This window comes from Phalangium opilio, unplaced genomic scaffold (assembly GCF_054372755.1).
Source record: "Phalangium opilio isolate 3A_F unplaced genomic scaffold, DU_Popi_V2 ptg000031l_1, whole genome shotgun sequence".
Classification (NCBI taxonomy): domain Eukaryota; kingdom Metazoa; phylum Arthropoda; class Arachnida; order Opiliones; family Phalangiidae; genus Phalangium; species Phalangium opilio.
This window is the reverse complement of record NW_028324158.1, coordinates 11,280,828-11,297,049: the sequence shown is the minus strand read 5'-3', so window position 1 is coordinate 11,297,049 and position 16,222 is coordinate 11,280,828. Positions and strand designations below refer to the sequence as shown.

The 16,222-nt window shown below is 35.8% G+C and overlaps 3 protein-coding genes across 6 annotated transcripts; 2 read left to right on the top strand and 1 right to left on the bottom strand.

Moving 5' to 3' along the window:
- The first annotated feature begins 405 nt into the window (after positions 1–405).
- On the top strand, positions 406–10,928 carry LOC149690617 (endoplasmic reticulum transmembrane helix translocase). Of its 3 annotated transcripts, XM_089870158.1 has the most exons (16): positions 406–2,622; positions 2,708–3,385; positions 3,469–3,558; positions 3,631–3,815; positions 3,880–4,108; positions 4,787–5,093; positions 5,175–5,495; positions 5,566–6,017; positions 6,615–6,960; positions 7,018–7,127; positions 7,700–7,792; positions 7,869–8,301; positions 9,219–9,558; positions 9,630–9,741; positions 9,810–9,953; positions 10,348–10,928. In XM_089870158.1, exons 2-16 carry the CDS (start codon positions 3,131–3,133, stop codon positions 10,453–10,455), a joined length of 3,525 nt encoding a protein of 1,174 aa, XP_089726284.1. In that variant the 5' UTR covers positions 406–2,622; positions 2,708–3,130; the 3' UTR covers positions 10,456–10,928. The 3 variants fall into 3 exon arrangements, with proteins under 3 accessions (XP_089726284.1, XP_089726283.1, XP_089726285.1); XM_089870157.1 differs by having other exon boundaries at positions 406–3,385; XM_089870159.1 differs by lacking the exons at positions 406–2,622; positions 2,708–3,385; positions 3,469–3,558 and having other exon boundaries at positions 3,631–3,674; positions 3,742–3,815.
- Positions 10,929–11,900: 972 nt separating this feature from the next.
- LOC149690616 (uncharacterized) lies at positions 11,901–14,318 on the top strand. 2 transcript variants are annotated; one of them, XM_089870179.1, is made up of 8 exons: positions 11,901–12,459; positions 12,543–13,298; positions 13,364–13,531; positions 13,593–13,660; positions 13,727–13,840; positions 13,909–13,944; positions 14,012–14,056; positions 14,124–14,318. In XM_089870179.1, exons 3-8 carry the CDS (start codon positions 13,405–13,407, stop codon positions 14,178–14,180), a joined length of 447 nt encoding a protein of 148 aa, XP_089726305.1. In that variant the 5' UTR covers positions 11,901–12,459; positions 12,543–13,298; positions 13,364–13,404; the 3' UTR covers positions 14,181–14,318. The 2 variants fall into 2 exon arrangements, with proteins under 2 accessions (XP_089726305.1, XP_089726304.1); XM_089870178.1 differs by having other exon boundaries at positions 11,961–12,459; positions 12,540–13,298.
- Positions 14,272–16,187, bottom strand: LOC149690615 (uncharacterized). The gene is made up of 2 exons (XM_089870169.1): positions 16,021–16,187; positions 14,272–15,959 (listed from the first exon to the last, which is right to left on the bottom strand). The coding sequence occupies exons 1-2, from the start codon at positions 16,048–16,050 to the stop codon at positions 14,361–14,363; spliced, it is 1,629 nt and encodes a 542-aa protein (XP_089726295.1). The 5' UTR covers positions 16,051–16,187; the 3' UTR covers positions 14,272–14,360.
- Between the last annotated feature and the right edge of the window lie 35 nt (positions 16,188–16,222).

The following is a 16,222-nucleotide window of genomic DNA, read 5'->3' as shown; positions in this document are numbered from 1 at the left end:
GCGTCGAACTGCGAGTTAAATTAAAGATATGAAAGAGTAACTTTCATTAAAAAAACTTCAACATAATTATTTTGATAAGTAAAAAATTCGCAGCCCCTACTAGAATTGCAAAATTTGGTGTGCAGCAGGAAGAACATTTCTACAGGCGCTCTTAGAGAATACGTTGGTAAACAAACCCCTGGTGGATGTCTACACCCTTGAACACGTTTTAATAATTTTATGAATTCCTATTTGCTAAAAATTATTATAACCTATTTAAGAGCGATAAAAGTACATCACATGACGTGTAGTATTTTGTCAAGATGTCCAAAGCAATCGAGGATTAAGCTTAGAAACAAAGTACAAGAAACTACCAATTTTTTCTTGGTTTCCTTGATCTCACTGGCAATTTCTATCTTTTTTTTATTTAAGACACGTTATTAGGAGAAGAAAATCCGTTGAGTCGTCCGGTGACACTTGAGTTAGAGGAGGATGTATTTTCGATGTACTAAAAGCGCTATCATCCAACGTTTTTTAGACCAACCATTTGCTCTGTTATTTTTTATGGCTACGAAGCCCTTTTTTACACGTTTTTGCCGCACGTTTGGTAAAAAAAAAAGAATTTAGTATTTTTTGTCAGCATTTTGTTCGCGTCGTTTCTATAGTAACAATGGGAAGCAACAGTTTTTCGGAGTCTGGAAGAGGAGAGTGAGTGAGAGAGAGAGAGAAGCGGATGGGCCGATGATCCCTCTTATTCTTTTTTGCTCCCGCGCCTCCTAAATCGACACCTGTCAAAAATTCCATCTTCATTCTGTCAAGGGCTCGTTTTAAAGGATTTTCTAAGCTTTGCTAGTTTCATCTCTCCATTTTCCCTCCGTAAAGTTTTTCACGAAAAAAAAAAAATATCTCTGTTTTTATCATTGTAGTAGTATAAGCTTAGTTTTAGGTTAAAATTTGGACACACTTGGTTTAATTGTATTTCGAAATAATATTTGAACATTAGGCTTAACAACTTTTTTTTTTTCGTTCATTTCCAAGCTAAAATTCCGTCAGAAAATAAAGTTACCTTCTTTCTGTTTGCAATTTATTCATTAGATTATTTTTCCTTCCGCCCCCTCAGCCTTCTCTCAAGGACCCTAGCAACAGGACAGGACGCTTATTTCGAGAAGAACACGTCCAATTAGCGGACAGAGTCGAGGAACCTTACAAATCCCCATGCTCATCTACGCAACAACATTTAAAAAATATTCTCAAACCGAACCCAGGAAAAATTCAGTCCAAATGCTCTTAGTTAGTACCATTTATCCCTCGTTCAAACTTGAAAAACAAGTAGTAGCCTAATTAAACTCTAAATTAAATTAGTTTTTGCGGCAATAGAAAGTGACTAACAAATATCACACGTCTACTTTTAACTTTGCAAAGATGTGCGACGAAATAATACAGGCTGTCAACGCTCTAGTCCTATCAAGCAAACAATGTAAAACTGCCCCAAAACTCATAAAGAGTTTAAGTAAAGTAATGAAAACACTTGAAGCTCACAAGTCATCCTTAAATTGCTACCAGCATGGCGTAATTACCATATTTGCTTAAATTTTCCACGTATATTTTTAGTGTAAAAGTGACATACACTTACAGACACTATCCAAAGTTGCATAACCCTTTCTAGGACCTATCACGACGTAGCTAAGTCCTAAGAAAAGTCTCGACTGTACCCCCGATAGCGTTGAGAGGAAGCTACCCTCCGGGGGGTTGTTGTGGCAAACGCCATTTTTCATAGCTAACAACTACTAGCTGTAGTTGTAGTCTGAGAAACGTGGGGGGATTTCCCCCTAGTAAGACGAGGGGAAAATGCTTAGAAAAGGGACAGAGATAGGATGAACGGGATGTTGTATTAAACGGAATAATTCTATGCACAGATTACAACGAGCGTGAAGCTCTTGCATGGCTAGAAAAATGTCAGAAGTTCTCTATCTCGATGTAGAATTGAGTTTAATCGTATGAGGAGACGTCTATTTTGCAGTTTTTCTACTTTTTCATATTTTATTACATTAAAATCGTTACTAAGCCTGAATAGATAAAGTTTCAAATTAGGTCTAAGGTCCTAGTGATGTTTTTCTCGTGTTTCCTCGTGAGTGTATTAAAAACAAAGTCGTATAGTCGTAAAAGATCTTTCTTTTTTCGCATATTACTTCGAGTTATGAGCTATTGATGCCGCTGAAACCACAATGTACGTTTCATTCCAATGCAAAAAGGCGTGGGATGAATTGTTAGTGAAATGGGATCTTTTCTTTCGGTAGTAGAGTATCGTTTTCTAGCATCTCTGGAGCAATAAGGAGTTTCGCGTATCCTCCTCCATCCTGTCCCCTTACAAGAGGGGGCCTATCTAATTAAAGTGACTCAATTTTAGTATCTCTTCTCCAGGAATACTACTGTAGCTGTCCCTAAGGACAGAAATAAGATAGCCGAGGATTTTTGCCTACAGTTATCTAGCTTATTTCTTTCTTTGCACGAGCTTGATAGTGGACCCTTCCTTCATTTCGGACTAACTCCAGTTGATTCTACTTAATAAAGTTCTTTATCTCTTGACGCTGACATCCGAGGGGTAAAACAATTGTACGTGACTCGAAGATATTGAGATTTCGGGTGAGTTTGTGAGATTTTTGCCCGAAAATGTCGCCAAGGTAAGATGAAATGTAATTTAAGAAGTTTAATTTTCTTCTAAATATAGGCCTAAAAATTTATAATTTTTGAGGACAGAGATTAAAGCAAATTTCAGGACTCTATGCTCCGATTTGCGTTTTGTAGAAATGGCATCCCCTGCCTTTGACTGTATTACGCTCTACGAGAAGATAATATGGAGTGACAGTCGCTATGAATTTCATTCTGTGAAGATAATATGCATTTCAATGTTTTTATCTCTAATTTTAATTTTCAGAAAAAAAAGAAAGATTTTGAATATTATTTTATCATAGCTTGTTAAATTAGTTTAATTAATTTTAATAATTTTCATTTATAAGATTAGTCGCCAAACTATCATATTTAAAGAGAGTTCAATCGGGTTCCACGGTTGCTATGAACTGTACTGGACTGAATCACAGACGACCTAATTTCATGTAGAAATTCTACACGCACAGTCACTGGTTCCGGAAGAATGGCGGCATCCGTGGACGAGCTAGTTGAATCTTTTACTTTATACAAATCCAGAAATTTAATACTTCACGGTTATATTTTACCATTTATCGTATTATATTCTATATGGTTTTATTGTTGGGCGTTTATTTACGGTGTTTCTGAGTATTTCGAAGCCGGCTTGATAGCCCTAGCTTTGGTCGGCATACTGCAGATTCTGACATGCTTATTTTGCCATTGGTCTGTACATATTCGTTGTCTGCTCTCCTACAATAGGGTAAATTAAATTTATTATATTTAATTAGAATTATTACAAAGAATATTTTTAGTTAATTTTATGCCCTAAAATATAAAATAAAGGAACCCAATGCTCTGAACGCGGAACTAGTCAAAGTTGTTCCAACACCAAATAACGGGTCTGGGGAAGTGGTTCGTTTGTTTAGAGCTAAAGTAAGTCCTTAAAGAGAAAAATGGTTCATTTTTGATAGAGTTTGAAAACAGAATCTTATTTATCACCTTCAGATTAATGGGGAAACAAAAATTTGGTTCATCTTTCAAAAAACAAAGTATGTTTATTATCCTGAGCGTAAAACCTTCCATGGTTTGCAATTCCCTACCGATCATTCGTTTAAGTATTATCAAGAATGGAAGGGATATCAAGAAGACGCGGAGCTCGAAGCTGCTGAAAAACACTATGGGAAAAACGAGTAAGTTATTAAAATTTAATTAATTTTAATAAAGATTATATGATCTGATTTGTTTGTATCATAGTCTTGAAATGGTGGTGCCAGAATTCATTGATCTTTTCAAAGAAAGAGCCACGGCTCCTTTTTTCGTTTTTCAAGTGTTTTGCGTGGGACTTTGGTGTTTGGACGAATTTTGGTATTACAGCGTTTTTACCCTGGCTATGTTGATCGCTTTTGAATGCACTCTGGTTCAACAACAACTTAGGAATTTGTCGGAAATTCGTAAAATGGGAAACAAGCCATACATGATTCAGGTAAATAAATAAAGTATTTATATTGATTCAAGTAAACAAATAGAGTATTTATATTGATTCAAGTAAACAAATAGAGTATTTATATTGATTCAAGTAAACAAATAGAGTATTTATATTGATTCAAGTAAACAAATAGAGTATTTATATTGATTCAAGTAAACAAATAAATTATTTATATTGATTCAAGTAAACAAATAAATTATTTATTTTGATTCAAGTAAACAAATAGAGTATTGATTCAAGTAAACAAATAGAGTATTTATATTGATTCAAGTAAACGAATAGAGTATTTATATTGATTCAAGTAAACGAATAGAGTATTTATATTGATTCAAGTAAACAAATAAATTATTTATATTGATTCAAGTAAACAAATAAATTATTTATTTTGATTCAAGTAAACAAATAGAGTATTGATTCAAGTAAACAAATAGAGTATTTATATTGATTCAAGTAAACAAATAGAGTATTGATTCAAGTAAACAAATAGAGTATTTATATTGATTCAAGTAAACAAATAGAGTATTTATATTGATTCAAGTAAACAAGTATTTATATTGATTCAAGTAAACAAGTATTTATATTGATTCAAGTAAACAAATAGAGTATTTATATTGATTCAAGTAAACAAGTATTTATATTGATTTGAGTAAATAAACGCTCGTTTTAACCATTTAGGTTTATAGAAATAGAAAGTGGAGACCAATTTTGAGTAGCGATCTTGTTCCTGGAGACATAGTCTCAATTGGTAGATCTCAAAATGACAATATTGTACCTTGCGACTTGCTATTACTAAGAGGACCTTGTATTATCGACGAATCCATGTTAACGGGCGAATCTGTACCACAAATGAAGGAACCCATAGAAGCCTTTGATTCTAATAACATATTGGACTTGGAAACTCACGGACGTTTGCATATTCTCTATGGTGGAACCAAAGTGGTACAACACACGCCTCCCAGCAAAACTAGCCCTGGTTTAAAAGGTATTCAATAATTAAAAAAACCTTAAATTAACATTAATTAATTAATTATTAATTAATTAATAATATTTAATATCTTTTTAGCAACTGATAATGGATGTGTGGCTTATGTTTTGAGGACCAGTTTCACGACGTCTCAGGGCAAACTTCTAAGAACCATTTTGTTTGGAGTTAAAAGAGTGACGGCCAATAATTTGGAGACCTTTGCCTTTATATTGTTTTTGTTGGTGTTTGCCATCGCTGCCGCGTCTTACGTTTGGATCAAGGGATCCGAGGATCCAACTAGAAATCGCTACAAATTATTCTTGGAGTGTGCCTTGATTCTAACGTCAGTTGTGCCACCAGAACTCCCTATAGAGTTGTCATTAGCCGTCAATTCTTCTTTGTTAGCTTTATCCAAGTTTTGTAAGTCATTTAAGTCTTAGAAAATTAAGTTTAGCAATTATTTTTAACTTTTTAATGTGGTAAACTCCAGCTGTGTTCTGCACCGAACCATTCCGCATTCCCTTTGCTGGCAAAGTGGAAATTTGTTGTTTTGACAAGACGGGTACGCTGACGAGTGACAATCTAGTTGTGGAAGGAGTTGCCGGTCTAAAGCACAAAGATAATGTTTGCCCCGTCTCTGATTTACCACCTGACACTGTACAAGTATTGGCCACGTGTCACTCTTTAGTTCAACTGGAGGATGGGATGGTCGGAGATCCTTTAGAAAAAGCGACACTCACCGCTATTGAATGGAATCTCACTAAAGGAGAAGCGGTTATTCCTAAACGAGGAAAAGCTCCCGCCATGAAAATATTCCAAAGGTTTCATTTCTCCAGCGCTTTAAAACGAATGTCCGTCATTGCCGGTTATAGTCCTCCTGGATCTGTTGATACCATTTACATTGCCACTGTTAAAGGAGCTCCCGAAACTCTAAAAGAAATGGTTCGATCGATTTTAGCGTTGTTTATAAGTATACTAGCTGTTACCCGCGGCGTCGCTCGCGTGTAATAAGAACTTCCATCAAAATGATATAAAGAATGGGTAGATTTTACTGATGACTGATATTTTTGTAGCACCCTAGGAGAAAAGGCACTCGGCGTTGCCCGTCAGCCCGTCGGGATGCATTTTTTATTATTTTTCACGCGGACATTATTCTATAAAGAAGGGTTTTAAGTTTTTGGCCGCCATTTAAAAAGATGGCAACAAATCGAAACCGAATGACCATTCAACCCGTCTATAGGTCAAAGGAAATCAGTGTACTAAATATTTGCGAAATCGTTTGAAACGCGCGGACTCTGTTTGCATAGAGAAGGTTTTTTTACATTTCTGGTCGCCATTTTTTAAGATGGCGTCGGATTGGGGGGAAATCTTTCTTGGTACGCGCCTACTACTTATGAGTAACGTTCCTGCAAATTTTCAGCCTTCTAGGGCAAGCGGTTTGGGCTGGGCGTTGATTATCAGTCAGTCAGGACTTTGATTTATATAGATATAATAGATTGTTAACAATTTGAGACTTGTTCTACTTTTTTCTTTCAACAGTTTGCTCACGTACCTGACGATTACGACGATGTTTACTTAGAAATGTCACGTCGAGGAGCGCGCGTTTTGGCCTTAGGTCGTAAACATCTTGGATTACTAAATCATAAAGAGGTTCGAGATTTCACCCGGGATATGATTGAAAAGAACCTAGAATTCGTTGGATTTGTTGTCATTTCCTGTCCCTTGAAAGCCGATTCCAAATCAGTCATCAGGGAAATACAGAATGCCAGCCACCATGTGGCTATGATAACGGGAGACGCACCTTTAACCGCTTGTCACGTGGCCAAAGAGCTCAGATTTACCAAGAAAGAATACACCTTGATTTTAACAGCACCAATTGAACACAGTATGTTTTATATTAAGTTTTTTTAGGGAAGTTCGACTATAAGGTGAGTCTTTGTAGGTGAAACGTGGCACTGGATCTCGATAGACGAGACAATTAAGTTACCAGCAGTGCCTAAAGAAGGTTTTCATTCCGTGGTGACTAAATATGATCTCTGCTTGACTGGAGAGGTTAATAATTATGTCTAACAATCAGTGGTGTGCGAGTCCCGTGTTTTTTCGGTTTCGAGCTGAGTCCGTTCCGAGTATCGAAAGTAATTTCTTATCGAGTATCGAGCTGAGTCTCAAAAATACTTTCGAGTATCGAGTATTTAGATAGGTCAAATTTTGGTTCTTTCGAGTCTCAATTATCGAGTCTCAAATATTGACTTGTTGAGTAGCAGTTTTGTAAATTTCTTGAAAATAACGAACGAAGATTTTCAATTATCTAATATCGAACTAGTTCAAAAAGATTGTTAGTGATCAATTAAACATTGAACAGGTGATTTTCAAAATAAATGATCATGAACTCATCGTCTGCTATAGTTGTAAGCCTCGGACTCGAGTATTTAAGATGTTAAAAAGCTACTCGAATCTGTCTCGAGTATCTCAATGTGTTGTTATCGAGTATCGAGTCGAGTACTCGGGTCGATACTCGAACCGAGTACTCGAACTTAACGAGTACTCGCACACCCCTGCTAACAATGTCTTCATTTAACTCAAAAGGGCGCTTTTGACTTTAAATTAATTAATTTACGTTGCAGGGTATGATCTACCTGCAATCAATCAGTCCTATGTTGTTAAATAGACTTCTCCCGCATATAAAAGTTTTTGCACGAGTTGCACCAAAACAAAAGGTGCCGTTATTGTTACTTATTCTTATCCTTAGAATTGAATAGGGTCAATTCAATTATTTTTGATATTTCTCAACAGGAACAAGTTATAACTGCCTTAAAAAGTCTGGGTTTTACCACTTTGATGTGTGGTGATGGCACAAACGACGTCGGGGCCTTAAAACACGCCCAAATAGGCGTCGCTATCTTGTCAGGCATTCCAGATTTCATCCTTAACAGGAAGAAACGTGAGGTGGAGAGACAACAACAACAACAGGAAGCCGCCATAGACTCTGCGGAACCTTCAACTTCAACTTCGAACAAATTGGAAGCGATGGCTGCTAAAGGAAAAGTCGGGCGACGAACAGAGAAGGGACGATCCCAAAGCAAACAAGAGAAACTAAATGACGCTCAAAAACAGCTTAACAAATTGATGAAGGAATTGGAAGAGCTGGATCAAGCCCAGGTTGTCAAATTAGGGGATGCCAGTATCGCTGCTCCATTCACTTCAAAACTGTCATCAATTCTGTGTGGTAAGCTCGGGGGAATTTTGGCAGTGGTGTGCGATTCTCTCGTTTTTTCGGTTTCGAGCCGAGTCCGAGTATTGAAACTAATTTCTTATCGAGTATCGAGCCGAGTATTGAAAAGTCTTTCGAGTATCGAGTATTTAGATTAGGTCAAATTTTGGTTCTTTCGAGTATTTATCGAGTCCCAAATATTTACTTGTCGAGGTATTTATCGAGTAAATTTCTTAACTTTCTAGAAAATAACACTTACGTTCCAACATTAATTACGTAACATTTAGCAAGTTTGAAAGATTGTTAATTTGTTAGTGAACAATTAAAACTTTAAACAGGTTATTTTAAAATCAAATGCTCACTTTTCAAAAGGAAATTCACTTTATAGAGCTATCTCAGTTGTAACGACAGTGCCTAGGTTAAACGTCACAGGCTTAGGTGTGGCAGTGGTCGGCCATGTTTGGTACCGCTTTGCTTCTATGGGCAAAATAGCATGACTGACGTCAAACTAAGACTTCTGAGATAGCTCTATTCATCATCAAGGAATATTTTTAGCGAACATCGTCTGCTAAAGTTATAAGCCTTGGATTCGAGTATTTATCCGAGTATTTAAGAAGCTGAAAAGCTACTCGAAACTTTCTCGAGTATTTCAATATATTGTTATAGAGTATCGAGTCGAGTACTCATCATCAAGGAATAGTTTTAGCGAACATCGTCTGCTAAAGTTATAAGCCTTGGATTCGAGTATTTAAGAAGCTGAAAAGCTACTCGAAACTTTCTCGAGTACTTCAATATATTGTTATAGAGTATCGAGTCGAGTACTCGGCTCGATACTCGAATCGAGTACTCGAACTTAACGAGTACTCGCACACCACTGGAATTTTGTCGATGTTTCTTGTTTATCATCACGATTTCATTAATTTCTCTTTCAGTATGCCACATAATCAAACAAGGCCGCTGTACACTCGTGACCACGTTACAAATGTTCAAAATTTTGGCCCTAAACGCGTTAATCTTGGCTTATAGTCAAAGTGTTCTGTACTTGGAAGGTATTAAATTCAGCGACAGTCAAGCCACGTTACAGGGTCTTTTGTTAGCCGGTTGTTTCCTCTTTATCTCTCGATCGAAACCTTTAAAAACTCTGTCAAAGGAGAGACCATTACCCAATATATTCAACATCTACACTGTTTTGACTGTGATCCTTCAATTTGCCATTCATTTTACGGCGCTAGTTTTACTAGTCAGAGAAGCCATTGATCGTTCTCCTCCTCGGTAAGAAGCGAGTTTAATCGCCATTCGCCAATACGCGAGTGTATAACTGAATGTCTTTTTTAATTTAAAAGAGCGGAGAAATTTGTTAATCTTGATGCCCAATTCAAGCCAACACTACTAAATAGCACTGTTTATATTATTTCCATGGCTTTGCAAGTTTCAACCTTTGTTGTAAATTATAGGGTATGTTTTATTTATCTATCTATCATAATTAAAAAGTTATTAAAACTTTTAATTTAAATTTAATTTAGGGCCACCCTTTTATGGAGAGTTTGGTTGAAAATCGGCCATTGTTATACAGTTTGCTAGCATCAGCGGGAGGTATTGTCATGCTTGTCATGAATATGGTTCCCGAAATTTCTAATCAGTTTGAAATTGTTGAATTCACTAGCGACGTGAGTTGGTTTTTTAATTAATATTTTTATTTATTTAAATTTAATTTATCTTTTTTTTTTTTGAAAATTTTTAAATTTTTTTCTTTTTGGAAATTTTTAACTTTTTTTTTTATTTGAAAATTTTTAAAAATTTTTTTTTGGAAATTTTTAAATTTTTTTTTTGAAAATTTTTAAATTTTTAAAATTTTTTTTTGGAAATTTTTAAATTTTTTTTTTTGAAAATTTTTAAATTTTTAAAATTTTTTTTTGAAATTTTTAAATTTTTTTTTTTTGAAATTTTTTAAATTTTTAAAAATTTTTTTTGGAAATTTTTAATTTTTTTTGGAAATTTTTAATTTTTTTTGAAAATTTTTAAAAATCTTTTTTAAAATTTTTAAATTTTTTTTTCTTTCAGTATCAAATCTACCTATTGCAAATTTTAGGCTTAGATATGATTTGCGCTTTTGCAATAGATCGCATTTGTTTATTTATTTTTGGTAAGGGGAAATTAAGACAGTTTTAATTATAATTAAATTAAGAGAGTCAAAGATTAAAATAATTAAATTTAAACATTCGTAATTTAAAAAAAAAATAAAGAAATTATAAAAACAATACAAATCTTTAATATATTCCTTTATTTTGGGCTCAAACCCTCGATGTTTATAAAAAAAACAAAACAAAACAAAAAAAAATATATTGTGATAATTTTCATGTTTTTTTATTTGATTAAACACAACATTTGACAGACTCCCTCCCTCCCCCCTCCCCCCTTTATCTCCCTGTATTTTTTATTAAATATTTACGAATGGGTGTTTAATTATTTATTAAATACTCCACGATCATATTTGACGAAAAACAATTAAGGTAATATCATCAAAGAAAACAAACAAACTGCATAAATAAAAAAAAACAGCGTGAAAAAAAAAATATTTGTTATTTTAGCACAGCCTTGTGTCAAAAATTTTCATTAAATTTGAAGAAACGTTTCTTTAAAAATTTATGGTGGGATAAATTTAGTATTTTAATTTCGTAATTTCAGCTGTGACGTCAGTGCTCAGGTAAAAATTCACAGGCTAAAGCAAGTAGTCCACTAAGCCTTGTGAAACCGTAACGTCACGTATCCAAATACGAACAGAACGCCATCTGATAACGTTTCTTAAACGATGCTTTCGGACTTAGGTAATGGACGCACTCTTTCGGATGATTTACGAACTTAAAACGGTAACGATACGGTTACGCAAGGCTAAGTGGACTACTTGCTAAAGCCTTTGACCACCTTTGGCCACCAGGCGTCGCTTTAGGAGAATCTATGACCTACGTAGGTCACTTTATGACAAGCTCTCAGTTACCAGTGACTAACTTATGGAACATATCTTATAAACTTATGCTAAGATAGTTAAATTGTGGGATTTCCAACAGAAAAGCAAACAGTTAAATTTGGACTTTATTCAACTTCACACTCAAGTTACTAAGCTATTCTTATCTTGACCCTCTATAACCACCAAAATAGGCCTAAAAAAGAGTTAAGCCTAAAAAAAATTGATTTTTTTCAACTACTCTCTCCAGGAGTACCAAGATAGAGGTGCTCTATATTAAATCCTTGGTTCCCTTATCTAAAGTTTCGGCCCTTAATCCTTAATCCGGCAAACATGATTAGAACATCCTGCCTCGTTGCTAGGATGAGGGATGAATCTCTCCCGCTCTCTCAGGAATCCCACGGAGAGAGAGCGAGAGGAGAGAAATTCCCCGCACCCAAGGTGACGTCATAGGTCTAGTCTAGCCGTTATTGCCTATGGTAACCCATAACTTGAAGTAAAACCTTATCCAAAATCCTTGCAAGCTAAATTAAAGACCATATTTTGATAAATTGCTCTGTTTGATAAGCATTGTGGAAGATAAGACCAAAACCGTGCTAAGACTTCTTTGGGTGTGACGTAACATTTACTCAAATGAAAGCTCTCTATATACCAGAGAGAATAATGGCAAGAGGGGTAGAACCCTGGTTTTAGAATAGTATCAATTGTTTGGTTTCCACTATAGCAATTAAAAGAGATCTAAGACTTCTTTGGGTGTGACGTAACATTTACTCAAATGAATGCTCTCTTTATACCAGAGAGAATAATGGCAAGAGGGGTAGAACCCCGGTTTTAGAATAGTATCAATTGTTTGGTTTCCACTATAGCCTAAAACTCTAAATAGAAACAACATTATTCTGTGTGATCTGAACTTTACGTTTATGAACTTCTGGAGTTACGCAATTATAAGATAGGGATGGAGGAGTGGTGTAAGGTTCTCTCCGCTCTCCTTTCTCTGTCCTGTTTTAAAAGAGAAGCCGCGGCAAGAGCAGTCACACACAATAGGTGAGGGGAATCGGGAGCAATCGCTCGCGTCTAGTCTAACCATACCAGTCGCTGACCCCCGGAGTCTTAAAGCTAGCTTGGATCAATTTCCTGAGCGTTTTATCGACAGATTTTTATAAAACGAACGCCGGCCTACCAAGAAAATATGGCTGACAAAGAGGAGTCTGGTAAGGCTATGGTTAATTTTTACCGGTTTAAACTGTAACGGGTTTTGTGATGGTTAGTAACAATTGTTATTCGCGAACAGTAGGACATTGTCGAGAAAATTGTGGAGAATCGGGGGATAAAGGCAATTGTTGCTCCTCGGAACAATGCTGTTCCAAAAGCGATACTACCGAAGGATGTTGTGGAAAATCCAGCGACTGCTCTTCTGAAAATTCTAAAGATTGTAACTGCAAAGGGTCGTGCCCTTGCAAAAATAAAAGTTAATTATGTAATTAATTAGTTCTGGTTAAAATATTAACCAGAATGTCAAGGAAGATAAAATCGCACCCATTAATTAAGATGGAATGAATAATTGGAAATAAATTTAATTTGGCACAATTGACTTATTGTTTTCATTTTTTACCAAAATATTTATTATACAACTGTTAAGCTTTATTTAATGCAATTTGAATAAACTGGGGCCATATTGTCCTAGGATTTATGACCTACTTTAGGAGCCACGTATAAATCACTCGCACGCGATGTCTAACCTTATGTTTGTTCTATAAAATCAATCCTGAAATGTTTGTTCCGCTTACTTTAAATGATGGGTTTTTGAAGTATTGAGGAGCACTGGCACTATGGCACCCCGTGTTATCTTCCCCTGAAGTCCGATATGGTGAAAGGCGTGGTACTGACATTACTTTAAATTAATATTTTATTACGGAGGAAGCTGGTCCTAATTTTCGGAATTTAGCATTTGCGCGATTTTTGAAAACATCCTTCAATTTCAATTGAATTTCATCCTGTCTTTATAAAGAAACGGAAATCCAAGTAATAGAATTAAACGCGAGGTCAACAGGTGAACTAACAATAACGTATTTATTTTTTGGAATATCGTGCGGGTTTTTAATAATTATTTTCCAGTTTATTTTGAGCAAAAACTCGGGATATTTTCATCAGTAATCATGGAAACATTTTGGCGCGCGGTTATGGTTTTAATCTCCGTAATTTTAGTCGCGGTCATCAACTTGGCCGCTGGTCAAGGCGGCGAGATAAAAGACGTCAGGTTGGATAAGTTGAAAATTGATTGCCGTAAGTGTAAAATGCAATTATTTAAGTTCAAGTGTTTTAAATGCAATTTGAAAACTCGCAGAATTGCGTACTTCGAAAGAAATGCTGCAGAAAGATAAAGCTTGTTTCGATTCGTCGGCCCCTGAGGATGTAATCTTAATTAACTTAATTAAAGGCTAAATAAGATTAAATTTTGTCACTTATTCTTTGGTATAGTACAAGAAGAAATGGTTGGAATGCAAAGCCAAGTTCGGATTTACTCAAATAAGTGATCTCGATTTCTTACCGATGTGGTGTAAAGAAGGCAGCAACAAGACTCAATTTTTAATGGTAATTAACTTAATTTGACTGGCATTAATGATAATAACTGAATCTTATAACAATTTTACTAACTACAGTTCAACGATTGCGTATCGGACATGGAGATATTTAATGTAATCTTTAAAGACTTAAGTTTAATTCTTAAGTTGTAATTAATATTGAGTTAATTGAATTTTGCAGAGAGGGGATGAAGCTGAAATTGAAAAATACTTCAAAACTTATCATGTATTTACCAATTAAACCATTCGAATTTAATTTCAAAGTTAAACCTGTAAAATTCATCTTAATGTAGGCTTGCGAAGACAAATATTTTGACAGCAAAAAACATTACGCAACTTTGGGCCAATAAAATTCGTCACTATTGCACAAACAAACTAAAAAAACTTGTACTAATGTAATATTTTATCCGAAACCCATAAGTAGAAGTAAAACCTCGAATGTTTCATGGAAATAAAGACTTTTTATCTATTCCTTGTTATAACAATCATTACATTGAATTTTTATTTATGACACGTAATTTTTAGTCTAATTAAGTTTCCACAATTCTAGCTTGAGGAACTTTAATCAGGTAGGGTTTAGTGTTGATTATCAACTGTGGCATCCTGTAATGACTCATGATGTCAAAGATAATGGAAGAACGGTGATCACCGTGGTGCATGTAAGGGTAACGAGTGAAAATTTTTCCATTTGACACGAAGAAGGATGGAGCGTGGTAGTGGTGGGCGTGGTCGTGATGGGGCTTTGGACTTGGTACTTGAGTGGTTGGTACTACCTTGACAACCTTTGAAGGCGTAACTACGTTCATGGTAGTCGCTTCAACGACACCTGCAGGTTCAGGTGTAGGAATGGACTTTACGCTTGGTACTTCAGTGGTTGGTACCACTTTGGCTACCTTTGAAGTACTAACTTCGTTCAAGGTAGTCACTTCAACTAGACCAGCAGGTGCAGGTGTAGGAATGGATTTTTCACTTGGTTCTTGAGTGGTTGGTACCACTTTGTTCAATTTTGAAGTACTAACTTCGCTCATGGTTGTCGCTTCAACGGGACCAGCAGGTGTAGGAATGGGGTTTGGACTTGATCCTTGAGTGGTTGGTACTACGGAAACTTTTGAAGATTCAATTACGCTTGGGATTTGAGTGGTTGGTTCCACTTTGTCGAATTTTGAAGGAATAACTACTTTCATAGCAGTCACTTCATCGAGATCAGCATGTGCAGGAATGAGCTTTGCACTTAGTACTTGAGTGGATGGTACCTCTTCAACCATTTCTGAAGGGGTAACTACATTCATGGTAGTCGTTTCAACGGGGTCAGCAGGTGCTGGAGTATCTTGCGTGGATTGAAAATAGGCCGTAGTTGAGCTAACTGGGATAGTTGCGGTCTGCAAGGGCTGAGAAGGTGTAAGTTGAAGCATGGGTGTGGTTTCAGATTCAGTAGACGTTACGGGAGTAGCTTTGAGGTAAATGGTTGTTGGTTGTTCAGAGGTATAGGTTGTCGTTGGCTCAATCGAGGTTAGACCATAGTTATCTGTACTCGTCTCTAATACAGACATTTTTAACGATGGTTCCATCGAGGTTACCTCATTGTTAACAGTTTTGGTCTCTGATGTTGTTGTTTTTAGTGATGATACGAATGGTGTTGTGGATTCATCAGGTAAGCTTTCGGGGAGGCTTGGAGTTGGCGTATGATGGTTAGATTCAGTTTCAATTGGTTGGTTGTCAATTGGTATGATCATAGTTGAGGATTCGTAAGGGATTGTTTGTTCTTCGAAAGTACTTGAGGTGGTAGGAAGAACTCCTTTCATAGAATAACTATGCCTTTTTGGGTAAAATTCCAAGGTTTTGTTTTCTTTTTCGTAACGGTAAGTTTCGGTAGGTAGAAACCCATGGTCCTCGGTGACTTCAATGGAATTAACGTCATTATAGTCCGAGTCAGCTGTCGCTAGCCTCTCAAGAGTAAGTTCCACCGTTTCTGATTGGTTGACTGGGTTTAATTCTTTAGAAATGTTGAATTCTTTGGTGGACAGTTGGATGACTGTATTGGTCGTGTTATCCGATAGCGTTGGCTTAACCGACGTATCAATTTTGTAGGCGATCGAATCCAATATTGATGTATCATTTTGGGCCGTAACCTTTATATTACATCGGAGCTTTGTTAGAAATTATATTATTTAAATAGTAAACTAAACTTACTGATACAAGCAGGAAAATTAACCAATACATTTTCACGTTCTTGTTAGTGTTCTATAATTTTCTCCAAGTCGTATATTATTAACGTGTTGCTCTCGACTTTTATTGAACTACAAACTGGTACATTTCTTTCTTTAGTAAGCCTATTATCAGTGCATTTCAAAATCTTGGGAAAATAACTTGAGAGTACTTAGTTTCCATTCCC

What these genes read in the sequence shown, in the direction of transcription:
- LOC149690616 (XM_089870179.1), top strand. Translation starts at nt 13,405, where the DNA reads ATGGAAACATTTTGGCGCGCGGTTATGGTTTTAATCTCCGTAATTTTA. An exon ending in TAAGTTGAAAATTGATTGCC is followed by an intron (nt 13,532 to 13,592) that starts GTAAGTGTAAAA and finishes GAAAACTCGCAG; the next exon opens with AATTGCGTACTTCGAAAGAA. An exon ending in ATTCGTCGGCCCCTGAGGAT is followed by an intron (nt 13,661 to 13,726) that starts GTAATCTTAATT and finishes TCTTTGGTATAG; the next exon opens with TACAAGAAGAAATGGTTGGA.
- LOC149690615 (XM_089870169.1), bottom strand. Translation starts at nt 16,050, where the DNA reads ATGTATTGGTTAATTTTCCTGCTTGTATCA. An exon ending in TAATTTTCCTGCTTGTATCA is followed by an intron (nt 15,960 to 16,020) that starts GTAAGTTTAGTT and finishes TGTAATATAAAG; the next exon opens with GTTACGGCCCAAAATGATAC.
- LOC149690617 (XM_089870158.1), top strand. Translation starts at nt 3,131, where the DNA reads ATGGCGGCATCCGTGGACGAGCTAGTTGAATCTTTTACTTTATACAAA. An exon ending in AAACACTATGGGAAAAACGA is followed by an intron (nt 3,816 to 3,879) that starts GTAAGTTATTAA and finishes TTTGTATCATAG; the next exon opens with TCTTGAAATGGTGGTGCCAG. An exon ending in ACTGTCATCAATTCTGTGTG is followed by an intron (nt 8,302 to 9,218) that starts GTAAGCTCGGGG and finishes TTTCTCTTTCAG; the next exon opens with TATGCCACATAATCAAACAA.